Raw genomic sequence first — 27883 nt, forward strand, 5'->3', positions numbered from 1 at the left:
AGACAGGAGCTCAGCCACTTGTCCAAGAGCAGCTGGGTCCCCCCAACAGGCTCAACCGCTGAGGGGCCTGACATTAGCTGTCAGCCCCTGGCCTGCTCAGACTGCACATGGTACAACATGGTCTGGTGACCAGCAAAAGGAAGAAACCACCCCATAAACACACATACACACAAAGTCGATTTGATACTAGATTTACAAGCACATCCCCATCACACGGCAAGACCAAGACAGATAATTGGAGTAGGGGTGAGAAGACACCAAAACACGGGAATTTAAAAGGCCAGACACCTGTCCATAAAGGGAGGCGAGGGATGAGAGATGCTGCAGGAGAAGGAGAGTGGGATTAACAGATCTCTGTAGCCAAACAGAGCAGAGTGGGAGCAAGAGAGAGAAGCTCCCCCATTGTGGGGTTGGCTGCAGCCCTCTCCCACTTCTGCGAGGAGCCGGAAAAAGTTATTGCCATCGGTGTGTATCACAGGCAGACGACAGAGGGAAGAGGCAGGGGGAGGGGGGTGACCATCGGCATCCCAGAACCAAACCTTGCCGAATGCCGTGTCAACAGCACACCCCTACGCTCTTGCCCCAACGTGCCCCAGAGCCACACTGACTTTGAGGTATAAAATACAGCTAGACACACTAGTCCAAAGATGGGGGTCAACCTGGACCCACAGAGACATTGGGGGGGGCATTGAGTGCCTCAGTTGGCTGAGCGAAGCCCAAGGAAGGCTTTAAGTCCACCTCTTGACCAAACAGTCCTACTCTGAAAACTCTGTCCTCTAATTTGCTGTTCCAGAAGGTTCTGAGCTATGATCAGAGGACAAGTCCAGATGTTAACTTCCTCATGCAACTGCTGAGCTTTCCAGAAACAGGTAAGGTGGCAGAGAGATAAAGGCTGCCATTTTATAAGGATACCCCAGTGCACTCCTTATCTTCTCCCAACCTGTGCTCAGGAGCAACATGAGGAGACACTACCATCTCCAACTGGGTCCCACAGGTCTCCCCTGGAGGCCTGGTACCCTCATGGGAAGCTCAGCATATCCACACAGCACCATCCAGGCTCCTGCACGAAAGCCCAGTAAGCCAGCTTCTCAACCAGGAAACACACTCTGCTTTTAGCTCCCATGGGGCCTGGGAAATCCCCATTGGAGAGGAACTGCTGCAGGCCAGAGCTGGGGACCATCCACCTGACTGCTGTGGCCAAAGGAGAAGGAAGGGCGGGCCTGGGAGAGCTGATTCTATTCTGCTCTATGGAGACTCAGTAAGGACTCTTGGCCTACAATGGACGGAGGCACTCCATGATCAGGATGCAGCCTCAGAATGTCCTACAGGGGCAGGAAGTGCTCTGGCTGTTGCCCTATATGTTGTGGAGAGGGCCAAGGGGGGTAAGTAGGGAGAAAAACTCAAAGTACTATGCCTTAAAACCCTCCAGGTCCCTGCAGGCTCTGAGAGCCTGAAGCAGCTGGGGCAGAGTCCACGGGAAAGGGCAAGTGGGTGTAATCCTCCAGCTGGCTTCCTGGGCAGTTTCTCCAGGCCCTATTTCTCTGTGGGTACCAAACACACTTGAAATGGAAGCAGAGGCTGGTGTCACTGAGCAACAGAGCTGAAGATACAGACTCAGTTGTCAGATGCGCCAGTAGCCAGAGCAAATGCTGGCAATCACTTCCTGGCTATAGTTCTCTTTCAAGAGTGTGGGGTTTGTTATGTTTTCATTTTTGTTTTGTTAGTTTTTTTTTAAATCCAAAATGTTTCTTGCCCATTTGCTCACCCCCCCCCGCCTCAGCCAGAACTCCTCCCCAACCACACACACACACACACTCCACACTGTCTCTGGCACTAGAGTTCAGATAGAGATCTTAGAAGCAGCACCCCTTCCCACCCCCACCCCTACCCCTGTTCTCAGCAGCTTCCTTTCTCAGCCTTGCGAGTTGTCAGAGGGCTCCATTGCTCAACAAGTTTTAAAAAAAAAAAAAAAAAAAAAAAAGACAAGAAAAGAAAACCGACTCGGTGATTTTCAGGTGCAAAAACCGGAAGCCTCATTTGACATTTTCAGAATGACTGTGGCTCACTCTCTTCTTCCATCATGATGGGAAAACAGTTCAGGTATGCAGGCTGTCGTGACCCAGGCAAGTCCGCAGGGACCCTACTGTTCCTTCTTTTCTTTTGTTGTCTCTTCACAGTTGTCTTGCTCATCCTCCTGGACCAGGAACTCCTCAGGGGGCCACCGGAGCTCCCCACTCTCCACCTCCCCCTCTGTGGGTTCCACCACGATGGAAGGTAGGCGGTCCTTCAGTTTGCAGCAACGGTCAAAGTCTGATGGGTCAGGAAAGATCTGAAATTTTAAATAACAAAGCAGACATCTAGTCACATATATATCAAGTGAAAAAAGAAACTTGGCTCTTTCCTTACACACACCCACACACACAGAGAGAGAGAGAGAGAGAGAGAGAGAGAGAGAGACAGAGACAGAGACAGAGACAGAGACACAGAGAGAGACAGAGAGACAGAGACAGAGAGACAGAGATATCACTGGCTGTCTTCCAAGGATTATGTTCTGCCTTCTAGACACTGTGGGTGTAAGACAGGATCCAGGGAGTACGTTCTAGGGAAAACTATCTCAGCCAGACTCCCCCCCCCCCCCCCCCCCCCCCCCGTAATCCTGAAGCTAAAAATGTGTGGACCATACCACTGAACAAAGGGTGGGTGTAACTCTACCTGTAATGTTTTGCTTCTAGATATAAGAACAGGCTCGTGTTCTCACCATACACCAGGCCTTGCTGTAGAATAAGCACGTTATGTCTACAATCCACACCGTACAGAGAGCACTAAAACACTACATTCTTGCCAGAATAATTACTGGTGCCGCAAAGAAACAAATAACCAGGTCTCTTTATCATTTTAAACTAACATAGTCAAAAGCAAGTGTTGCTCATGTTATGCTAAAACTCCTCGGCTTGGGCAAACTCGCTGTCTTGGCCTGAGAGTAACTAAGACTCAAGCTCAGGCGTGCTTGCCCCTATGCTCCCGCTCACCTGCCCTTTTGTTTCTCATTGCAATGGCCAAGCCAAAGCCAAAGCCAGATCAAGCTAAGGCCTCTGGTCACATGCTAGCCAGGAACAGCATCCACGGTGCCTTCCCTTTTACCTGTGGGCAACTCCTGGCATCTGCTGGCAGTACACCTGGAAGACTCCCATCTCCTCCCAGAGTCCCAGGGAAGAGGCTCCATTTATTGTGCCCACTGTGAGTTCTGCCCAGTGCTGGCCAAGACACTGAGCCAGGCCATAAAACTAGGGGCCAAGTCTGGCTTCCCGTTGTACGTACTGCCTTGTGACTACAGCTGACCCGATTCTTCGCCCAGCAGCTAAGCACTTAATCCTCTGGGCCATTCATAGCCCTCAGTGACACACCCAAGAGGAGAGAGGAGCTTTGGTCTGGGAAATCTTGGGCTCACCAAAAATCACTGACACTTGGCACCTCCAAGGCCATCTCCTCCCACCTCTCTGTCTGACAGACAGGAAACCCAGGCCCTGGAGGGGAAAGGAGACTTCACTGAAGGTCATGCAGTCTGTTCACATCAAATCAAAGTGGATGGATGGAAACAGATTTTGGAGAAATCCCTGGAAGCTGCCTGCTTTGCTGTACTCAGAGGGTAGAAGAAATGCTTATCCCTACCCCCACCCCGCCCCCAAGTTCTGTGGTACTCCCAGAGTGTTCCTATATACACCCAGACCCCATCACAGGCCACATGGGGCTTCTGAGAGTCACAGGCCTCACACAGCATCCCAATCCCTGTGGACCAGTGATTATTAACCATTTATCCAATAAAGGCCTATTGCTTGGGATTAAGCCTTAAGCCAGCTGCAGGAGCACGCATCATTAAAGACTTAGAGGGTCCTCATAAAAAGTATTATAATAGCTGCCAGAAGGAAAACAAACCAGGGAGGGGCTGGACCCAGGCAGGTCAAGGAGGCCTGGAGGAGCTCGCCACCATCTCCTGTCATGCCGCCCACTCTGATGTCCCACTCAGATGTTTGCCCTTGGACTTTGAGGTAACATTCATACTAACAAGTGTGAGTGAAGAGTGGGTCTGCTGGGCTTTGGGGGCCCTTTGCTCACTTCAATGGAGCTGAGCTCTTTCTGAGGCTGAGGATATGAGGCCCCTTCCTCCAAGCATGTGGTGCGATGCAGGTGCTCCCCGGTGAGCAGAAAGCACACTTCAGTTTGCGAAGCTCTGCCAGGTATCGCTTTACTGAGACACCACTATTGCCCTAGGGGGAGCAAGAGTGTGGGCCTCTGAAGGTTACAAGGCAGAACTAGGATGCAAACCTCATCTGGAATTAGGTAGGATACACCTGGGTCAATATTATCACTTCGGTTTGCCAGATGGAAAACTGATGAAGGGGAACAGAATTCAGGTATTCATGGTCCTATTAGCTATGTAGGCTGCAGCTCGTGTACAAAGAGGATGGTCTGGCCAGCATGTCCAAAGAAGACAGAAGTCCAAAAGCATCCCAGGCTAGACTGTCATCCTTCTGGACCTGAGACATAGCCGCGGGAACTAAAAGCAAGTCTCTGGGCCCTCCTCCTACCTTCCACGGGGCAGCCTGTGCCATGGCTGGGAGACATAAGAACCTGCTTCTACCTGTGATCTCTCCAGCCACAGAATAAGAGAAAGGACTAGGGCAGCCCAGACCAGCAGAAGGAGAACAGCTGATTCTACCACAGGCTAGAAAGGTGGTACTGATGATGGGTGAGACCATGGCTGAGCAGAGTCTCCATCTTCACGATAACTGTATGAAGTAGGTAGCAGTAGATTCCTAAGGGCAGACAACGCAGGCCATGCCACACTCCTAGAAATCAGCCACTCCTGGACCCAGATGTCCTCAGGGCTTCAGTGAAGCATTCGTTTAAGGACACTGGGAGGGACCACGGAATCTGGATCCTACTGTCCCCTTGACACCAGTTGCAAGGCTCCTCCTATCAAGTCCTCCCACCTCAGTTTTTCCTCCAGAGAAATGAAGCTGCCTTTGTACCACACTCGATGGGTCCATGTCCTTGGCAAATACAGAAGTGATACAATGCTTTGAGGACAAAAGCAAAATTCAAATCACAATGTCTTATTTGCAGTCACCCCCACAGGTCTAGAGCTAGTTTCCACTCTCCAAATGTGAATTCATACTCCCAACACGGTCGTGAAAATCATATCAACCAAGGCTTTCATACCAAGAGCTCCACAGTAGGGCTTTTAAGTCCTTGGGGGCAGTCTGAACATTAGGCGTCTGATACTGTGATAGTTGCCAAAGACCTGTTTGCACTGTGACCTACTCAAAGCAGGAACCATTAAAGAGAAAAAGTTATTTTACAAAACTTACATTTGTCAAAAAAAAAAAAAAACCATAATAATTACTCTACCCCTCCAGCTGAGATTTTATTTTATTATCAGATCACACAAATGGGTGCCTCTGAGAACTGTAGTTCTCTCCAAAAACAAACAACAACAACACACACCCTGTACCAAAACAGCCTCTTCTGTTTCTCCGAGAAAAGACAGAAAGCCTTGCAAAGTGTTTCTGAGTCTTTTACAGCACAATCTTATCTCCGGCAGCTGCTTAAGAGGCTGACCCCGAGGAGGTCAGCATTTTTCCACTAAGTCATGGATTTATAATCATCTAGGCAGCAGAAAAATGACAGGTTGCAACTACAATTTGATTGGGTAAAGAAGGCAATGGAAAGAAAGAAAAGAAAGAAAGAAAGGAAGGAAGGAAAGTTTTCTCGTTGGACTTGCCAAGCACATGACTGCTATGGTTGGGGTGGCAGGCAAGCAGTGTGTGGCATGCTGGGCTGCCCAGCAGAACCGTGCAGAGAACAAAGAAACGTCCTGTTCCAGAAACAAACTGCTTCTGGTTAAACCTTCAAGTCCATAGTGCCCCATCTCCCCCCGCCCCCCCCCATCTCTCTCTCTCTCTCTCTCTCTCTCTCTCTCTCTCTCTTTCTCTCTCTCTCTCTCTCTCTCTCTCTCCAGCAGAGAGAGAGAAAAACAACCTGAAAATCCCTCTCCAGGAGGACATCTGGGAGGCTTTGATGAGTATCTCCTGTCCCATCCCTAGCAGAGCAAGCCCAGAGGCTTCCAGCACCCCACTGTTTTCTTCAGCCTGACCCCTTGCTACCCCGCCATCACTCCACAAGCAGCTGTCACATGGGAGATGCCCAGGATGACAGCATGGACAGAGCTAATGAGCACCAAGTTCCCACTTACACAAATGGGACAGAATCTTGTTGATCACACAAGCTCCAAAAACATCTTAAGCCTGACATGAACAGCACGCGCACAGCCCTGGTACCAGTGAATCTCACAGAGGACACCTCAGTAGAGGTGCCCTTTGCCAGGTGTCCTCTCATCACGAATAGGTCCTGACATTTGGGGAACTTGAAATGACTCCACTGAAGGGTAAAAGGAGCCTCAGAATGATCTAGGAGCCTGTCTTCGTAATGTGATTTAGCTGCTGCCATGCTAGAGGATGAGAAGGCTAGGGCAGGCTAAGAGAATGCTCCGCCATAATGAAAATGATTTCCGTGCTGTCCAGTACAGTGGCCACTAGTCACGGATGGCTAACCGAGTCCATGAAAGGTGGCCAAATTTTACATGTGACTTAAATAAACATAAATTGAATAAAACGACTGCACTCAAACTACGTAATTAATTACGGGAACAATGAAAACAGGGTTTTCAGAAAGACTGAGCCTATTAGACTGGCTGACCAATCCTAGTGGCCTCAGAGCAGAGCTGTAGGGCTGAGGCCAGGTTTCTAAAGACCATAAACTCATCAGAAGCCTTGTCAATTGGGCTGGAGAGTTTCTGATGAGCCAGCTCCCATCTCACCAATGGAGAAGAGCTGAAAGACAAAACTAGGCCTCCAAAAGGCCCCAAATTTTGAGGCCTAGCTATCAGCTGTCTGCCTTTAAGCCAGGTGACCTAAACCTAGCTGCCTCTGGGGTGGGGATAAGAAAGAGTTGCCTGGCACCTACTACGGAAAATGTGAGCTAGTCAAGTCTTTGTGGCCCTTCCCTGTCTGTGAACTGCACGGCCATCATCTCTGACAAACAAGATGATCTGGCTGCAGAGAGGGTGGAGGGCTCAGCAAGGAACTGGGAGACGCTAATGGAGAAAGCAGACACCGGCAGGTGGGGTAGATGAAAGGTGCTTAGCTGGACACAAAGGGCTAATTACCAGCTGTGCAAGCTGAGCCCTTGGCAGCCCTGGGTGTCTTGCCCTTCTTTGCTGGGGAAGAGCAGAGGGCAGGAGAAGCTGGGGTGGGGAGGAAGGCAGAAGGCCTGGGGAAAAGGGTCAGGCTAGCTTCCCAAGGCAATGCACACAAAACCACACAGTAAGCCTGTACCCTCTCCAGTTGCAGAGAGCAACAAAGAACCAACCCCCAAGCCAGCTTTGGAGAAAAAACAAAACAAACAAACAAAAAACACTGTGCCTACAGGTGGACCAGGAATTCAAAAGGTCTGGCCACTCGCTCCTACTATGTCTGTGACCTGTCCTGGATCTTTTTAGTTTCTCTGAGCCCCTTGAATGAAATGAGGAAGTGGTTTGGACTCTGCAGGGCTGTTGGGGAGGGTGCAGGGTGCTGATGCTGAGCCAGCCCTCCCCTCCCTCCTCTTCTATAAATTTGGATTTATACTAATGCTGATCTTACAGGGCTTGGGAAAGAGTCAAATCCAGGTATGTGTGAACATGCTCTAGAAACTCTTAAATTGCCAATGTTGGTCCTTATTAAGGAAAGCAAGGGTCCCAGAGGAGCATTTAGACTGAGGGTCTGGAAAGCTAAACAACTAGAGCTTGGGACAGGAGCAAATGAACTTTACTCTGGGTTTGTACTCACATATCCCAGGCCAGGTTCTTTGGAGAAAACCTGTGATGTCACCGCCCCTCTCTCGGAGCCGCTGGATCCCCTTGGATGTGGGTTAGGCCAGCTGGAATAGAACCCACGCTCTTGACGAGACCCTGGTCCCTCCATGGAGAGCTTCCAACCCTCCTCCCTGGGCCTACTACAGGCACCCTCGCCCAGAGAAGTTAGATCTCTGCTGAAGCACAGCTTTCCAAGGCCTGGGATTCTTAGTTTTTCCTAGAGAATAGCAATGGATTTACCTTGTGTGTTTATTCCTTCCTAGGAGGAGGGGCTGGTCTGTCACAGTGAGCAGATCACTCCCAGCCCCCTGGGCTGTGGAGGGCGGAATGAAGGAGCAGTAGCTAATTCAAGTGAACAATATTCGCTCCCTGCACTTTGGTCCTTAGCTATTTGTGATGGCAAGAAGTATAGTCTTTGAAATCTGACCTCTTGCTACCTTATCATGGCATTAGTACGTACAATTGGCATCTTATTGGCTTCGTGGCAAGTGGCTGGGGAAAAACAGAAAGATTCTTAGGGGGCAGAGGGTTATAGAGGGGGTTCAGGGAAGCCTAATAGCCTGATATTATCCAGTTTTGTACTGTCCATCTCACCTCTCAACTTTTCTCTGAGCCAAGGCTGTGGGACATCCAACTCACCCTACCTTGCCTTTCCCTGGTGCTTCTAATCCTTCAGGGCACTTGAACAGAGATTTGGGCTTTATTTCCACTCTGAACCTCCTTCCTTTGGATCAAAGATGCTTAAGCGTCTAAGCCTTGAAACTGGAAGGAAAAGGAAATCCTTGGGATAAACACCATCTTTCATAAACATCTCTCAAACACACACCCATCCTGCAAGCCAGGGCCTCCAACTTTTAATCAGTTAGTACTAACGGCTCTGATAATGCTGGGCCCAGAAATAGATGAAGTGTTGGGGATATTAGAGGATTTCTTCAAAGTTCTCTGGGGGCATAGATGATTTCAAATATCTGCCTCTTAGCAAATACGTATATCATCATTACCCCTTTGAAAGAAGTCAGCCTCCTGCCCAATATTCCCAGCTCCTCTTCCTTCACCAGCACTACCCACATGTCCACTGACCTAGCTGCCATTTCTTTTTTTTTTTCTTTTTTTCTTTTTCTTTCTTTCTTTTTTTTTTTTTTTTTGTTTTTTTTTTTTTTTTTGTTTTTTTTTGTTTTTTTTTTTTTTTTTTTTTTTTTTTTGCTGCCATTTCAACTATCCCTTCCTTCTTCATTTTAGAGACAAAAATCTTGATTCTTCAGCCTTGGCATCCTTGTCTGGACCTTTGTTTGGAAGCTACCCTAGGGCTTCCAAGCCCACCCCTTAGTGAAAATCCCTGGACAACCCTGCTGTCCTGCCTCAAGGGCTTTGCCAGGTTTCACTCACTACCACTCACTACCAGGTCAACTTCCCTCGCTCCAAAAGCAAATGATCTGCGTATGACCCATCTTTAAGGGTACCATAAAAAGGGCCTCCTGCAACAAAAGCTGCCTGAAAGTAACACCCATCTCATTAGCTGATAGCCCTACTGCTCTCATCAGCCACAGTCTGATTAGTCTAGAGAAGCCACTTTCAAGATCCTCTTAGGGAGGAAGCATAGATGAAATAAAAATATTTTCAGTAATACTCAGGTTCCATTTGCTTTTTATACCGTGTTGACACTTACACTGATGATATAAAAAGCCAGTTACTGAAACTACTGACGCCTTCACAAGTAGTCTGAAATTTGTACTTGTTATCACTTATCATCTCTCACCTCAAACGATTAAAATAGAAACAAACAACAACATCAATGACAATCATCCATGTACTTCATATTCCTCAAATACTCACTTAAATAATGTTTTCATATTTTAGGTGGTAAAATGCCAAGTTAAAGTAAAGCATTTCTGCTGCTCATTCAAGTACAAGGGTTATCCCCAATAAAAGCACTTATATGATTGAGTTGCCAGCTAAACTAACCACTTTTTCAATGGCAAACCATTGTACTTGAAAACAACTGGAAAACAAACTATGGTTATTCCAATATGGATAGTTTCTCAAAAATGATAATGCGGACTGTCGTTTCATGGGAAATGACTTATGCTATCAGTGACCAATGATAAAAATAGACCTCTCGAGTGAAAAAAAATCAGAATTTTGTAAAATTTATACCAGCCACCGTGAGCTTGATAACTCTTTAATGCTCCCTAGCCTTCTGATGAGACCAGCAATAATATTAACAAATATGATTTTTTGATATTGAATAATGAAATGTGTCACCATGTGGAAAATCTAAATAACTTATTTTTCCAAATGATCAGTGTAATACACTACAAAACTGAACTTGGGGGAAAGATTCAAGCAAAGTACAACCAGATTAATAAATGTTAATGTAAGAATACAGAAAGTTCACGCATAAGGCTTCATCTGAAGACACATAATATTTAAGAAACTACCACTTGTTGTTTCCTAGCCCTTGGGAGTTGGAGGCAAGGAGGATTTGAAATTCAAGGTCATCTTCTGCTACATAGCAAGTTGGAGGCCAGCCTAGGCCACATGAGGTCTTGTCTCAAAAAAAAAAAAAAAAGTGTCAGGGGAGAACGGGAGGGGATAGGAAAGGAGGGAAAAGGAGGAGAGAGGATGGAGGGAGGAGAGAGTAGGGAGAGAAGGGAAGAGAGAAATGGAAATAAACGAGAAAAGCCTACTTCTTGTTACATCCTGGTGATGTACTAAAACAATGTGGAAAAGATGTGAAAATGCTTCTTCCATTCCTAAGTGATGAGCCTGTATAAGTAAGATTTTATTCATCTACTTCAGCCAACTCACACTGCAGCAAATTTACTCATGAGAATAACACATGAGAATCTTACCATCTTCCCCTTGACCAGACATAAGAGAGATTTAAAAGTGTGAAAACAATGCTTCTCTTCTCACTAAGATTTTCTGTTTTGGAAAATATAGTTATTTTATGAAAAACTATTATTTATGTCATCATATAACTGCTTCATTGTTAGTCTAAATAAACTAATAAGTAAAAATTGAAAAAATATGTTTTAATTCCTAAAACAATAATATAAAGACATAGCACACACATAAACAAAAGCTCATAAATTGATTTTTTTTTTAAAGTATACATTGAAACTCAAAGCATAGAACCATTGGCCTGAGGGGAAAAAAAACATATTCTCAGGAAGATGGCCAGGAAAGTCAATGCTGAAGACAACAAAATTAAGAGAGATTAATTCTGACTGGGATGAGGAAATTGAGGCCCACAGTGGTGACAGGAACTGCCTGAGATGGCACAGCTAATACAAAACTGAGAGTGGAAAACAGTTATCCAGATGCCCTGAACCCCTCTGAGTTGAGAGTTCCAAGCTCTGTGTTCCCTGTAGTGCCCAAAGGACCCATGGGTAATGTGAAGCCATGTTACTTATGAGGAGGACTCATGTCAAGATGGCTGCTGTGGTACCACTCAGATGCTGCTGTGGTACCACAGCTCTTCTTCTGGGAGGGAGGGATTAGAGGGTCTGTGGGTATATATATATATATATATATATATATATATATATATATATATATGTTTTGTTGACATAATCACCAGGAGAACCTTTAACAACTGCCCCTTCATTGGCGTGCCTAAATGCTCCTACTGTATCACAAATGTTTATACCTTAAACCAGGATTTATATACTGCCTTTTAAACTATACTCAGTGTCAGGCTCAGCACAGTAGTGCATGCTTACAAAGCCAGCATTGGAGAAGCTGTGGCAGGAAGGCCAGCCCAAGCTACACACTGAGTTACAGACCAGTCTGGGCTACACAGTGAGAACCTGGCAAATAAACAAATGAAACCAAGTCCAACAAAGAACCCCAATACAATAAGAAACAATTATTCTCAGTGTATTGTGAGAACTATAGCAATTTTTTTCTTTTTTCTTTTTGTTTGTTTTCTGTTGTTTTTTTTGTTGTTGTTGTTGGGTTGTTGTTGTTGTTGTTGACAGTTTCTCTGTGTAGCCTTGGCTCTCATGGAATCACTTTGTAGACCAGGCTGGCCTCGAACTCACAGAGATCCGCCTGCCTCTGCCTCCTAAGTGCTGGGATTAACGGCATGCACCACCACTGCCCAGCTAACTATGGCAATTTTATATCAACCATTTTCTACTAAGACACTCATAAATAAGATCCTAATTCCATCCTATAGTATTCCTTTCTATATATGAAACCATATTTCTACTCTATTTCTAAATGGGATTTACTTAGAAAAGTACACCTTTGCCTTGTTTTTAAATGTATGCAGGGTTTCACTACATAGCCCAGGCTAGCCTGGGACTCATTGAGAACTCATGGCTGGTTTCAAACTCACGCTCTTTCGGTCACAGCTGTGTGACAGCTGAGATTACAGACATGTCCTATTACACCTGACTGGATATTTTCTTAGTGTCTTTTTATATTTTCAAGGTTTTAGCCATTGGTTTTCACACACTTAACTGCAACAAAAGATCTCTTGTGTCTATACATTAACATTTTTAAGTCTGATGACCTTAAGGTTTTATAAATTCAAAATTTCTTTATTGGTTCAATGTGGCTATTAGTACTAACTAATCAGTAAATAGATCACAAGTAATTAGTACACAGGGAGGTTCATTTTTATCAGATAAGTTTCTCACTGTGAAGGGAAGGAGGCTACCAGGACATGATGTTTTGAACGGTCCGTTTCTCTGATGCCCCCCAGGTGTGGCCAGCTGATTTCCCTTGTAAAGAGACAGAGGGACAGACCAGACAGGAAGGTGGAGAAAGAGAGGCAGAGAAGCAGTGCTCAGGGTGGCAATTTGCACAAGGCCACAGAAGGGAGCTGAAGGCGAGGGCATGGATTTCCTTAGGAGCCTTCCCTGCTTCTGTGCGCCTGGAGCTTTCTGTGACCCCATGGAGCAGATGCCTCCCGGCCTAAACACTTCACAGGCTGTGAAGTTGTGTCTACATAGGGGATCATTGACTGGCGATTTGGCACGAACCTCTCTCATGCTATAGTGCTGAGGAAAACAGCCATGAAGAGACTGGAGGTGGTGAATCATATTTCAGTGGGTAAATAACAAAAGAATACAGAAATTATGATTTAGTACTGTCACAGGGTTTCTACAGCAGCAGGTACTCAACCTTTGAAGAAAACAAATTCCTTCGTGGCCAGTCCCATCCGGTAAGAGCCTCCTCAGGACCCGTGCTGCAAAATTTCGCACTCGTGGGAACAGGCGTCTGCCAGCCTCGCAAGGTCACCTGCGTCTCTCTGATACACCCATGTAGGTGTCATGCTCCTTCTTGGCTCACTTGCTTAAAAACTAAACCATATCACTACAGAAATAGGAAACTAGTGTGTGGCAGGAAAAGCACTGCCATTTTCATAAACCAGCAGGAATATTGCGGTCTACGTGAATACCAGCCTATGTTACTTACAGGCACCAGAAGCCTTGCCGACCTGTTGGGTAGATGCGAGGTGCCCATTAAATTTTACATCTATTTCTAAGTATCCATCCAGTCTATTCTAACATCCAGAGAAGCAAAGTTTCTCAACCAGGAACTTCCTATGAGGCATACCTTTGGCCACACTTTGTAGGTCTGTGTAACCGCACTGGTCTTTTCAAGGTTACATGGGCCTTCAATAGCATTAATAGAGTAAGGGAGACAGATAGAAGCATGGCTAGCTTATACACATTTGTAATCTAGAGAGTGTATCTTATATTAGCTATGGGCCAAGAATATGATCACTAGCTTTTTTTTTTTTTTTCAGTACTGGCTAAATGTTGCTTAAGCACCATGAATTGTTGTCATCATATATGTAATAAACTACAGGAAGATACAAAACATCTGAACATACTAAAATAACAATATGCATTTCTGACTCCATCTGTAGGTTCCACCATTATCCCATCTTTATGGATGCTGGAAGATTACATTTGATAAGCTTGTTTATGTGCCTGTTTCCAAGGTGCTGTATAATAAAGAGGCCTGATGTTGGGTCTCTTTGAATCAGTAGTTCTATCTCCAGGGATTTATTTCAAAGAAACAAATCAGGGCTGTGCAGAGGCTTATGTAAAATGATGTTCAAAGCAGTTTTGTCCCAAGAACAAAAGATGCCACAACTGAGACATCCAGCAATGAGAAGTGGTATATACAGAGTGAAATACTGTTTTATAAAGATAATCAAATGACAAGAGCATAGTCACAGTATTATATTAAATGAAAAAAAAAAGGATTTACTATGCATTGAAAAATGTGAGCAAAAAAACTGTTGAAAGTAAACACACCAAAATAGTCTGGTGATAGGAATGTGATTAGGTCTTTCCTCTTTGGTCTAGTCTGCTTTGCTATATTCTATGAAGAATAAATATTATCTTTATAGTGATAACACATATATATCCAGCCATACTTTTTCCCTTTGACTCAGAAGTCCTACTATAAAACTATTCTAAAAGTATATATAAATCACTCACTAAGATTTATATTAAATTTTTAATGTAAACTATCACAGTATGAGAGAAAAAATATGACCTAAAATTTTCAACAATAAGACAATGATGAAACAAATTATCATCCAACCTCATGATATGATGTTAGTTTTTTCAGGGTGTGGTGGTGGGTATCTACTAGAGAGGCTGAGAGAGGAGGACTGTTGAGAGCTCAAGACCAGTCAGGGCTACATAGCAAGTAACAGGCCAACCTAGGCAACTTAGCAAGAACCTATCTCAAAATCAAAATGAAGGAGTATATAGCTCAATGATACAGCTATTACCCAGCATGCACAAAGCCTCAGATTCAGTTCCCAGGACCAGAAAGAAAGAAAGACAGCTTTAGAGTATTCTGATATAAATTGTAGTGACACCCATGATGCTAGTGACCAGTGTTATTTAAAGCCCCAGACCAGAATGAAGTGTAAATTCTAACTGCATAAAGTGCACTAGAAAAAGAAGGTGAAAGATGCAGGAATGTAAAAAAAAAAAAAAAAAAGAAAACAACAACAATGAGTTATGCCCAGTAGGGGTATGGAGATTAGAAAAAAAATAATAAAGAAGAAAATGAACATTATCTAGTAGTCACTCGATTTTGAAAAGCATAAAAATAACAAAATGCACACTTTCTCAATGAAAACAGGAAATGACTGTCAAAGAGGGAAGGAAGAACTTTCCTATAACTACAACACTCTAACTGGAAAAATAAAACACGCATTCTGCTGTCTTGGCTCTATGGTAGAGTGGGAGCACGAAGGACTGTGAGCACTCACCCTGCTCCATCCTCAGGGATGGTCAGATGGTCGCAGGCAAGTACCATGGTCTCCGAGTAAAAGCAGAAGATGAATTCAAGACATGGGAATCAAGCATTGCCTACAACAAAGTTTGTGATGTTCTTTCTCTTGGCTTGGTCTATGCGCTTTCACACAAAAGATCTACAGTCTTTTTTCCCTTTGGCTCCAATAAAATCCCTGGCCAAGAAGCCAGAAGTCAACACAGCTTTAGTTAAATGGTTGGAGGCATCTACTATAAGGCCTACCCTTAAAAAAAAAAATGTTGCCCCAATGCAAGGTAATGGAGACTGGGGAAGGGGGGCGGGATGGAGGGCTGGAAGCAGCTCCCACCAGTCTCCTGAGGTCACAATACCACCTCAATACTACTTTAGAGAAACTCTGGGCAGTGACAGACATTGTTTCTGAGATGGGTTTGTGCAGTCACGAGGCCAGCCACAAGGCAAAGATAAACTGCAGGGCACAGGATTTGACTGGTTAACTTAGCTCCTGGCCGTGAGGGAAGGGCAGGTGACAAGAGGCAGGCAGAGGCAGAGGCAGCCCTCCTGTTCCTAGCCAGGCTGGAAAGGAAGGAAGCTCCAGCATGCCGCAGCTCTGTGTGAATAAGGTCCTATCTTCATATCCTCTAAGGATTATTTCAGACTCAGGCCTGAAAGATCATCTCAGGACATTCGCCAGACACCCAGGAATAGCTCTTGGCTTCAGTCACAAGATTCACCACCCAAATGCATTCCTTTTCCTCACCGTACAGTACAATCCTCCCTTTCTATCCGAACGTAAGAGACTGACTGTGTCGACTGGGAGAAAAATGCTGATCTTGTTAAAACATTCACCATGGGATCGCCAAGGTACCGAGATAGCCTCAGCCCAGGAAAGGGAAAGAGGAAGGGCCCAATTCATCATTTAGTACTCATTAAGCGTCTATTTGTAGGACTCGGGGAACAAAGAGCAGTCATAGCCCCTGGCTCTGCAGCATGACGAACACATGGCCACTGGGAGAGGGAGGGTGAGACCCAACACAGGCCTTTTGAGGGAGGCTGTATGAATCCAGTGTGCAGCAGGCTGGCTGGCTGTGAAAAAAAAAATCCTGCTCTCTCTATGGCCAGGCACAAATACACTGTTGTGCCCATGGGGGCAGGGGAGAAGGAGAAGCCTCCCATGGGAACAATTCCAGCCATCTGCAGGCCCTAACCCAGGGACTTTCCACAACAGTGAGCGTGGTCTTTGTGTCTAGGCTTCTAAGCTAAAAGGGAAGGTGCTGGACTCTCCTACAAAGAAGACTTGCAATGCAGGGATGTGTGGTAACTTAAGATGAGCCGGTGTCACTCAGAGGAGACAGACAGTTCACGTTTCTAAATCCAATGGACCCGCCTGCTGTACATCTCATCACTTTGAAGAAGTAGGACAAAGGTCAGGAGAAAGAAAACTTGCCACGAGCCCAGCCGTGTGTCCTGACTATGGCTGAGCATCTCCTGCCAGAGAGTTTTGGGATTTTTAGCTTTCCGTCTCTCTGGGGACAACTGAAGTTTTTTTTAAAGTCCGATGTTTGTGAAAGATGCTTTCCTGGTGACCATGGAACCTTCTGTGGAGGGGAGGGGAGCCCAGGAGCAGTGAGGAGTGTGAGGGAACCACTCCTTCTGGTTTTCAGAAAGGCTTTCTGGACAGGAGAGCCTGGGTGCCAGTCTGACTGAGAGATGATGTCAAAGGCAGGCATGCATGACCAGAGGAAACAGCAGGTAGAATACCAAAGGCAACCAAAGAAGAGCCTTGGGAGGGGCTGTAGCCAAGCTCTGTCGTCAGAGTGCTGGCCTAGAATGTATGAGGCTCTGGGTTTACACGCCAGCACCCCGAACACAGACGTGGTGACACAGTTTGTTACCCCAGCACATGGGGTGAGAAGATCAGAAGCGTAAGGTCATCCTCAGCGACATGGAGAGTTCTATATGCCAGGCTGAGCTAGAGACCTTGTCTATAACATAAGAATTAAAGGAGTCTGAGGAAAGACAACAATATCAACCCACCACACCTTGGACCAGAAGCTGTGGAAGGAACAGGTTTAGATGTGAGGGTACCATCAACTATTTGTAGACTTAAGCATGGTGATAAAAATTGGACGGTGTGGGTACACTGTGCCAGAAGAAGTTAGGGGACAAGGCCAAAAATGCCACGACCCCTTGGGGTTTGGTTTAAGGGCTCATTGGAAGATAGCTAGAACCCTTCCCTAAACAGAGCGATGGTCAATTTGAGAGGAGACCCTCAGAGAAAGACATATCCCCACGCATGGCATTCGTACAGTAGTGGGTTCATAGAAACAGCAGGCCCTACCAGGCAGCCACTGACTGCCTTGCACTGGATGGCACACATTCCTGCCCCATAGGCTGGTGCCTGGTCGGGAAACCCATAGACACAGCATGGGGATGGAGCTACAACCCTTAAGGACATTAATATCCTCACGGAGACTCTCTCCCACGTGGCTCTGAGAGCTTGCTACCGCCCACAGCCTGAGCTAAATGTACTAGGCTTTCTAGTAACCATTTACTCACCCACCCCCGTGGGGTATGATAATTCCTGCCAAATAAATGTGCCACGTGGGTTTCACTTATTTGAATGACTCTCCAGATGGATATGAAGACAAAACAAGGCATTGGCTCTACATTTTTATACATCCCGAAAACGGGATGAACTCAGGGCTGAGGATGTAGCTCAGTCAGTACAGTACTTGCCTGGCATACATATATGGCCCTGGGTTTGAGCCCCAGAACCACGTAAAATGGGCATGGGACTCTGTGCCTATAATCCCAGCACTTGAGAGGCAGAGGCAAAAGAATTAAGAGTTTAAAGTCAATCTTTTGCTAGTCTGGAATACATGAGACCTTGTCTCAAAATACAATAAAACAGAACAAAAATTATTAGTATACATTTCTAAATGATAATTGAAGGGCTGGCCTGACTCCTTCAGAGGATAAAAGGGACATGCCTTCAGAGCCTGAACAGGCATGGGCTTGACCGAGGGACCTTCAGAGACCACCACAGAGGCTACTTCTAAATCAAGAGACGCTTCCCCGTAATACCTTCCCTGTATGCATATAGGTATATGAGAGGGGAAAGGATGATGGCTAAAGGATACAAAGTCATAGCCAGGTACCCCTGCCACTGAAGACCTGCCAATGGGAGGGTAATATGGTACCCATGTGCTGAAGACCCATCCCAACATCAATGGAAAATATAAAGTCCCACAGGCATTGAAAGAATGGCCATGCATGATACAGAGAGGCCAGGAAAGCTTAATTCTTGGTGGGTCTGGAAGGTAGGGGAATGACTTAAAAGTCCAATGGGCCACTTATATGACGACCTTGTTTCAAGGTCAAATCACAAGCCTGAGATTCTGTTTCATCTGCCAAGTCCTAATTGATGTCTCCAGCCTTTACTCGGTTCCTTGGAAAAGCAGGTCTCAGTAAAAGCCACATGCTATTATTATCCTCAGGAATAAAGCCAAGAACAGAGCACCAAGTTCCCACCCTTAGCTCCAAGCAGAGCCCAAGCATGCAGGGCGACAGGCTTTAGCCAAGAGCCAGGCCCAGCCAATCCCCAGGGCGTTGGTGGGAAAGCTTTTAATTTGATGGCACCAGCTTGGTGAGGGCCCGGAGAGTACCCATCATTTGACAATTGCCAGACCAGCTCACAGCAGAGCCCCACACTTTGCATAAACAGGCAGCCAAGGGGTATCTGAAGCTGCAGTAAAATTACATGTGAGAGATGGGGTTGCCCTCCTCAAGGCTCTCATTTTCCTTCAAAGCCCAGCCCTCGCTGATTCCATGTCATGACATCTCAGACTCTGTGGGATCACATTATTGGCGCCCATACATTTTGGCCAAGCTGCATATGTTCCAGAAGTGCATGTACATGCTGGTTCCCATGAGCCCCGGGCCCTGGATACAGCAACCAGTCTATCAGGTCAAATGTAGAAAGTGCCTTGTAAATGCTGCTTGGCTAAACACTATAACTTTCCCATTTCTTGTCAGCAGACAACCAAGAGCCTCTTCTGAACTCATCCATAATAAGAGCTCCAGGTAAGCTATGTGGGCACGGGGCAGTGGTCCCTACCCAGGGGACAGGTAGACTTCCCTTGGGCTGTAGGAACTGGGCCCTCAATTCAGCGGGATGAGAAAGGAAGCCTTGAAGGTCTTTTTCTCAGGAGGTGTCCAGGTATTGCAAGAATCCAGAAATGCTTTTCTTTTCTTCCAGCCACCTCAGCCCCCATTCAGGACTCTCCACCCAGTATGACAGCCCCTTCCTCCATGGTCACCTGTGCAAAGGCTCAAGTCCATCGGGATCTGAGAAGACTGCCTGACTCTTTTGCTCGGGATGTGTTTACAGACTATAACACACACACACACACACACACACACACACACACACACACACACACACGACAACTACAGCTGGAAAAGTTCTGGGGTGGAAAGCTACAACCCGGAACTGAAATACACCCTCACCTGTAACCAAGACACTGAGACTTGAGTCAGAGGCTTAGAAACTGGTATCCAGTACTACCCCCAGCAGGTGGGCCAGAAAACTTCCGGAACTCCCACCTGACCACAGGGCCCTCAGCTGACTTCCTCAAGTCCCTCTCCAGGGAAAGAAGGTGAGAAGGTCTTGAAAGACCATTTTCCCTTAGGCTCCTCACCCCCTGCAGGCCAACAGGATCCTTGTTGGTAGCCACCAAGCCGGGCCTGAAGTGTTGACACAAAACAAAGGGCCTCCTGAGTCTCCCAAGCCCGTAAGTTCCCAACCTTAGCTTTCATCTTGGCTTCTCTTTGATTACTTGCCTCCCATCACGTGGCATCCGTCCCCGCCTTTCTATTTGTTTCATCCTTTACAACGTGAGTGTCCTGAAACAGCTGGAAGGAGGCAGCAACTGGAGTAAGCCTAGACTCAGCCAGAACTAGTGCAGCATGAGGACACAGGATATGTCAGATCAAAACCATCAAGGGTTAAGAGCCAAGTCCCCAAATAGGGGTGGGCTAGGGTCTCAGGGTGAAGGTGAGAGGGCATTCCTTTGGGAGCTACAGCCAAGAATGAGCAAAGTAATGTGCGCGGAGTGTTTTCTACTTCCTGCTTTGTTCGTCTTGCCTGGGGTAGCTGCTGTACAAAATATTCCCTTACAGATACTTCTCTCCTCCCAAACTGGCAGTCTAAGGACTCTCTGGTGATTCAAAAACCAGCTGTCTGTCCCAGAGGTAAGCAATGTGCTCTGTTGCTGGCTGGTAATGTTATCCCTAGCCACCCACCCCTCTGTCATGTTGAAACTTCCTGACACTCTAAGAACACTGGTCAAAAATGAGGAAGGAGGCCTCGCACTCTGTTTTTACTGTCCTATGTATTTATCTCCAGTAGACGGGATGAGCCCTAAGCTACTGTCTCCCATCGGCATCCATAAAGGAGAGTCCTCCTCAGCTCTGTGTGCTTGAAACATGAGCTCTAAAGCTGACAGTCAACTGTCACCCTGAGAAGACAGGTAGCCATACTCCTATCAGACCTCCCTTCCCCACAACTGCATTTTTTTTCAACTGCATAAGTCCTGGCTAGGGAGAAGGGTCTGCTGCTAGTGGTAGACTGAAGAGTGCTAGCTAGTGATGTCATTAACGCTTACTGAACTCCCAGGTGTCCTGGCACCAGCACAGGCACTGTAAATGCTTTGAACCTACGCTCTCATCAAGCTGACTCTTCATCACAATCCTCTAGGCTGTGGACCACTGCTGCCTCAATTTACAAAAGAAGAAACCCAGGCCGCTGGCAGTCAAGGACTTTCTCAAGGTGACACGGCTCTTACAGGTGATACTGGAGTCCCCAAACCAAGACTTCCAGTCTCAGCAAAAGTTGCAAGGTTCCAAGAAGTTTGGACTCACCTGATAGGAAAGGCCATCCTTCCGGGGGCTGAGGCCAATCTCTTCCATGGATGGGGTGTTCATCATCACCTCGGTCATCTCAGCCGATCTCAGATAGTCAGGGCTGTGAAGAAATCCACACCAGAAGTCAACATATGCTCCCACAGGCACGTTCCTTCTCTTAATGACTTCGTGGACCTGAGATCAGGGGATTGGCTAAGGATAGGATGAGAGATGCTCAACAGCTCACAGAAAAACAAGCTCACCTGAGGAGGCAACCTTCAAACCCATAGCGCTGTAGCTCCCTCACCTCCAGAGATAAAGATCCTTCCCCTGCCTCCAACCCCTGCACAAAGCGAGCTTGGATCGTCTTTTAAACAAACTAGAAACCAGAGAGAGAGAGAGAGAGAAACAGACAGACAGACAGACACAGAGAGACAGACAGACAGAGACAGAGACACAGACCGAGAGACAGAGACAGACAGAGAGGCAGAGAAGAGACAGAAGAGACAGAGAGACAGAGACAGAGACACAGAGAGAGAGACAGAGAGACAGAGACAAGACAGAGACACAGAGAGAGAGACAGAGAGACAGAGACAAGACAGAGACACAGAGAGAGAGACAGAGAGAGAGACACACACACATACACACACACAGAGAGAGAGAGAGAGAGAGAGAGAGAGAGAGAGAGAGAGAGAGAGAGAGTCTGTCTATATGAAACAAATGCAGCTAGGTTTCCCTTCACCCCTCCACTAAGAATAATCTTGCCCATGAATTTCCAATGGGAACTGCACAGTAGAATTACATAATAACAACAACAGTCCAGCCTCAGGGAAACAAAGTCTAATCATGGTGCCTCCTCTACTGTCTCTGTCTGTCTGGTGCCCCTTTAGCAAAATGTCCCACCCCCAAGGGGTCAGCTTTTTCGGCAAGCTTCACATCTGCCATCCTACCCCTTTCTGTAGTGCTAGCAGCAGCTGCTACCAGCTCCCAGCATGAAAAACACCCCAGGATTAAAAGCCTTAAAGATACACAGATTCTGAGTGCAAGGAAATTTCCAGAGGGGCCAAAATTGGCCCACCAATGGCTGACATGTGAAAGTACTTTGTGCTCTCTAAGCAGGGTACAAACAGTCCATTATCTTCGCACAGGCCATGGGCATACACAACTTCGGTATGCAGAGTCCCAAACGCACATACCAAATCCAGGTACCCACGACGTAATATCTAGTATTTTCACTATCACATCTGTGCACACGGGTTTAAAAAGGTAAAAGGCAAGGCAGGGGCGGGCTTTAGAGAAACTACATCTAAGAAAACAGGAAGACAAGAATCCTTTGGGGGGGGGGGGCGGTATACCAAAAGTAGAAATGGTATTTGGCCCCGAGAACGGAAGCGATCAATCAGTTCTGCTTGCCCTCACCACTTAAGAGCTGTGCCATCTTTTACAAACCATGGAACTTCTCTGAGCTGCCGGAGCCCTGTTTATTACCAAAATGCTAATAATTGCTAATAACGCACATCTCGTGGTTACGTCTGGAAGGGAAAATTTTGCAGACATCGAGGGAAGTGCTAATTAACAAAAGAATCATAAACATAATGGGAGCGTGGGGGGCTAATATGTCCAAGAGCTCCTAACATCTACCTTACTAAATTTTGAACGGGGGCGGGGGAAGGGGGGCACAAGGCCTCCACCACTCTTCAAAGCCTCTCCCAGATGGCGCCTGACTTGTCTGCACATGAGAGGGCACACAAGTTTCAGGTGTAGGGAATTTTTACTTTCTTTAGAAAGTCGGTGGCCTCTCTAATCAGAGACAAATTGAGAGGGAGAGTCTAAGAAAGGGTGACTGGCTTGGGGGTCGGTATAGGTTTAGAAGCTACACTTTTCACAGTTTCCTCCCATGTCTGGAAAAGCTGCCTCCAACCCCCAAAGAAGAGTCACTAGAGTGTCCACACCACAGGGGTGTGACCAGGCTCTTCTGTCTCCTATAGCGGCGGCGTTCTGTTCTTTCTGGGAACTGTGGCGCGGGGCCCAAAAAGTTAAAACAAGAAACATGAACTTTCAGAGTTCTTGGGCTCAGCAGAACAGCGCCGTGACTAGGGCCCACTTTCCCTAAGCTTAGAGCTTGCCTTGGAGACCCAGAACTGGCTCTCCAAGGCCGGCACCTGCAAGCTCGCTCCAGGTCCAACAGGCGGGCGTTTGTCTGCTTGTAGCGCCCACCCTCTACCCCACAGCAAGAAGGAAGAAGCAGCTGGCTCGCACTTTGCAACAGTTAGGGGCCTCTCCCCGTATCCTTCCTGGCTCTGACGCCCCACAACCTGATCCTCCCCGGCTAGAGGCAGACCACTGCAGCCACCCACTCAGCTGTGACCGGCTTCATCCAATCTCCTTCCCGGCCCTGGCCCTCCACTAAGGCGCTTTGGATTTTAGAAGCTTCAGAGAGGGCAAGGGTTGAAGAGTAGCGTGCACCCTGCTGCTTGTGGCTTGGCTGTGCAGAGAGCGTCTCCCTCTTCCCAAGCTCTGCAAACCAAGAGGCCGCCACAGCTCTGCCCTGCTGCAGCCACCCTCGACGCGGAGACTTGCGTGCAAACAAAAAGGAAAAGGGGAGGGGCCCGGTGAGCCGGAGCCCATGCACCAAGCGGGGTTCATCTCCTGCCGCCCTCAGGGGACAAGGTTTCCTTAGGGGGCTTCAGAAGGGACCCCCGGGTTCTCCCCCACCCACCGCCACCATATCCACACCCTCCGGCCGCCACTTCAGTGACGGTTCCGAGTTCACTTCCTTTGTCTGGATGCTCTCAGCACCGCCTCCCCCAACCCCCAGCTTTGCAACCTTGACGTCGACTCCTGCAGGGGCTGAGGCGGCAGGTTAATCCGCACTGGGTGTCGGTCCCACTCTCTGGCCTCGCACCCGGAGCCGGCAGCTAGGCAGCCACCGGACCCCGCAGCCACCCGGGTTAAACGCGGGTCCGCCTCAGGCGCAGGATACTCACCAGTGAATGGGAAAATATACAGACATGAAGTCCTAGGGGAGGCTGACCCACGCCCTTGTGATTTAAAAAACAAAAACAAAATAACGATCACTTCGTCCTGAATGAGGATGTCAAGGGGTGCAGAGGAAAGCAGCGGGCAGCTAAGAGCGAGTACAGGGCGATCACGGTCCGCGTTTCTCAGACAGCCTTGCTGCCAGCGGCGTAGGTAGTGCAGACCAAGCTCCCCGCTCTCCACCGAGCTCCGGGTCCCACAAAGAGCCCGGGAAGCCGAATTTATAGGGGCTGGGCGGGGCTTGTCCGCGGGCGACCCCGCCTCTCCTCGCCCTCACTTAGAATAACGTCACCAAAATCATGAATGGCTTCAGCGCTCTCAGCTCCCGCGGGCGGCTACGAGGACAGGCACAGCTCTGCACCCGGTCTGAGGTGGTTCACAGCAGCTACGAGCCTGGCCCCCTCCCCACCGTTCCCGCGCGCGCGCGCGTACACACACACACACACACACACACACCACACACACACACACACACACACACACACACACACACACACACACACACACACACACACACACCACGCGCCGGATGGATTCCTACCCACAAATCTGCAGCGTCCGCAGCCCCCTCCCCGCATACACCTGGGGACTCTGAAGGCTGCCGGGATGGGTGGGCGTGAGGAAGGCGTTGGGACCCACACGGGACTTAACAGTTCACCGGGGGAGGCCGCCATTCCTCCACCCGAGAGCCTGCTGCCAGGTTCTCTGTGACGCCCGCATCTCAGGATCCTCTTCACTGGTCATTTGTGCAGACTAGGCCTCTCCTAGGGGTCATCGTCCGTGGCACCCTGATCATGGCGCCCAGGGCAAGATCAGGAAAAAGAAAAAGATAGGAAAGAGGTTACAGAGTCACGGAGCTGGGAGCACCCACTGCCCGCGGGGGCATGTTGGCTTTCTGAAAGTCTACAGTCCTGGGGTCCATGGAGGGTTCTGTTTGTGGGAGAAAGGATGTGGTGTCTTAACTAGGGTTTTTCCATTGCGCGAACGCGCTTGCGTGCTCTCTCTCTCTCTCTCTCTCTCTCTCTCTCTCTCTCTCTCTCTCTCTCTCTCTCTCTCTCTCTCTCTCTCTCTCTCTCTCTCTCTCACACACACACACACACACACACACACACACACACACACACGGTTGGGAGTAGGAGTAGAGGCTGCAGAGTGCGATTACCTCCCTTTAGCCTCAGCTCCCAGAGCTGTTCTGACATCAAACACAAAGAGCTTCGGGACACTGACTCCTTCATTGCCCAGGAATTGCTGTTCCAATGTCTATCTTAGGGACTAAGCTGCTGTGCAGCCCCCAGAGCCAGGAAGACAGGAGTCGGACTCAGTACCCAGCACTGCCCCTCTGTGGCCTCTGTTTCCATTACTCTCCTCAAACAGCTTTTTAACCTTGACCTATGTGCATAAAGGGACCGGGGAAAGAGAGAGCTGTGGTGGAAAATTAAGCACGATTAAATGTGATTTAAAATGTCTGCACCCTGAAAGAAAAATAGAACTATGCTGGTTCTTTCGGAGGGGGGGGGGGGGGGGGGGGGGAGGCTGCTAGGTTCAAGAGAGGGGTTTTCAGCGGCAGGGCCATGAGGTTGTTGGGAAAGAGGACCTCATAATTGTCAGCATCTCCTCTTTCCCTCGAATTAATCCTCAAATAAAAGAAACCTATAAGAGCGATTTTGCAATACTTGCTTTCGCCAGCAGTTGTACATATATACAACCTGAGTAAAAGCTGGAGCTAACTAAAAAGAACAGTGTCCATAAACCCCGTGATGAGGAAACCGCAAGAGGCCGCCCCTACTCCTTGAGACAAACGAAGAGTTGGTTGCCTGTGTGACTCAGGAGTACTTCCAGCCAGGTGGCAGGGGTCTGGTGGAGGGCCCCTCTTTATAAACAGTTGCAGAGGGAAGATGGCCCATGGTGTATTCTTATCAACAGAGGGTCCGGTTATACCTTTTAATAGGGTGGGAAAGTACCTCAGTGTCATTGGCTGGCATGTGGCATATTGCATGTTGTCACTTGGGAGCCAACGAGCTAGGTTCTAGGCAGAGATTTCCTGGAAACCTTCTGAGGGGTGGTCTCTCAAGTAGGCCCTGAGAGGAGCTGAAGGAAGCCATGTTGGCTCCCCTCAGAAGGCCTGGGGGAAAGGCTATCATACTGCCAGGACCTATCACAGGCACACTTCACACATTTGTGATTGTTACCTTGTGAAGCTACCAAAAGTGACAAAGTTATCTTAACCCATTTATGACCACCACACACCGTGAAAGGCAATTAGTCCTTTGTAGGGAGAGGCCACCCTCCCTCTAGAACAACTTGGCCCGGTGGAAAATATCCTACATTGGAAGACACTGAGATAGTGCAAGGGGACTACTTTTTGGGAAACTGCACGAATGTACCGTTTAGCTCAGTTTCACCTGTCAGTAAATTAGAGCAGAAGACCGGCCTCAGATGGTGACTCTCAAATCTATACCGTGCCGGTCCCATTTATACAACCCCTTGCAGTTTTCCAAAACATGTTGCTCTGCTGGCTTTCAAACCCAATGTGATGAGATGAAAAGGCACAACTAACAGTTTGTGACCCTTCGGTTAACAGATGTTCAAACCATAGCTGAAATAAAATTAGGAAACTTGCCAAAGCTAGACAACGTTGGGCCGGGGCCTGGGCCTGGAACTCAAGGACTAAGCACACACTCTCAGCTTTCCCTTCCGCTACACTGTTTCCATCTCCGCTTTTAGGAGGTAGATGTGGCGCATGAGCCTTTAGTCCCAGTACTCGGGAGGCAGAGGCAGGCAGAAGTTTGTGAGTTTGAGGCCAGCCTGGTCTATAGGACAGCCAGATTCTAAGAAACCCTGTCTCAACAAGGCAACAACCGAACCCAAACAAAGAAAGTTACAGGAGATTTTTAAGGCCCACCTCGACCATTTCTTCTCTTTGCTCTATGAGATGGGTTTCCACCCTTACTGCCTTTGATTAAATGAAGGACAGAAACACCAGCAAACGAGATGACTTTAAGCTACACAACTGAGGAGCTGAAAGAAACCTTCCAAATCGAGGCTTCCAGGCGCCTTGTTTTACAGGTGAGAAGACACTTAGCGGATTAAATGGCATGTCCAAGGTCACCAGGCTGTTAGTGATGCAGATGGAAACTGCACTTTCAGGCCACTGGTCAAGTGTTTTTTCCGTGATCACGCCACAGTGTGCACCCTATTTGCCAAGAAGCCCACAGCAGAGATACAGTGAGGGACCTGCGCTCCTTAACCCTCCGGCCATCAACCGCCATCTCCTACTGTGCGCAGAGCTCCACACTGTCTCCTTCATCCACCTTTGTCCTGAGGCACCAGAGGGTTGAATTGCAATTCAGTTTGAATAGAAAATCTAGACAGAATTATTTGGCCTTCCAATCTCACATAAGTCTAGTTTTTTAGCTCCTTTTCCCTCTTGCCTAAAATTAGTCGCACATGCCTTTAATCCCAGCACTGGGGAGGCAGAGGCTGGCCAATGGCTGTGAGTTCAAGGCCAGCTTGGTCTACACAGTGACTCCAGAACAGCCAAGGCTATACAGAGAAACCCTGTCTCAAAAAAGCAAAAAAAAAAAAAGTTTAAAAAACAATAAGCGTAATAAACTTAAGATATGAATATATAGTGATATATGTACACATATAGACATACATATGGTGTAATAATCATTTTTGGGGTTTTTTTGTTGTTGTTGTTTTGAGAAAGGGTATCAGTCTAAAGCCCAGGCTGGCCTGGAACTTGCAGCAATTTTCCTGCTTCAG

At 47.5% G+C, this 27883-nt stretch overlaps 1 protein-coding gene across 1 annotated transcript; it reads right to left on the reverse strand.

The window, feature by feature from the left end:
- Window positions 1-1886: 1886 nt before the first annotated feature.
- Window positions 1887-24307, reverse strand: Lbh (LBH regulator of WNT signaling pathway). Its single transcript, XM_051169578.1, has 3 exons — window positions 24064-24307; window positions 21095-21197; window positions 1887-2329 (listed from the first exon to the last, which is right to left on the reverse strand). The coding sequence occupies exons 1-3, from the start codon at window positions 24087-24089 to the stop codon at window positions 2141-2143; spliced, it is 318 nt and encodes a 105-aa protein (XP_051025535.1). The 5' UTR covers window positions 24090-24307; the 3' UTR covers window positions 1887-2140.
- Window positions 24308-27883: the final 3576 nt, after the last annotated feature.

This window comes from Acomys russatus, chromosome 1 (genome assembly GCF_903995435.1).
Source record: "Acomys russatus chromosome 1, mAcoRus1.1, whole genome shotgun sequence".
Lineage (NCBI taxonomy): Eukaryota > Metazoa > Chordata > Mammalia > Rodentia > Muridae > Acomys > Acomys russatus.

Excerpts from the sequence above, each read along its gene's own strand:
- Lbh (XM_051169578.1), bottom strand. The coding sequence starts at position 24,089 with ATGTCTGTATATTTTCCCATTCACTG. Across the intron at positions 21,198-24,063 it reads GTATATTTTCCCATTCACTG|CCCTGACTATCTGAGATCGG; the intron begins GTGAGTATCCTG and ends ATTTCTTCACAG. Across the intron at positions 2,330-21,094 it reads AGGATGGCCTTTCCTATCAG|ATCTTTCCTGACCCATCAGA; the intron begins GTGAGTCCAAAC and ends TTAAAATTTCAG.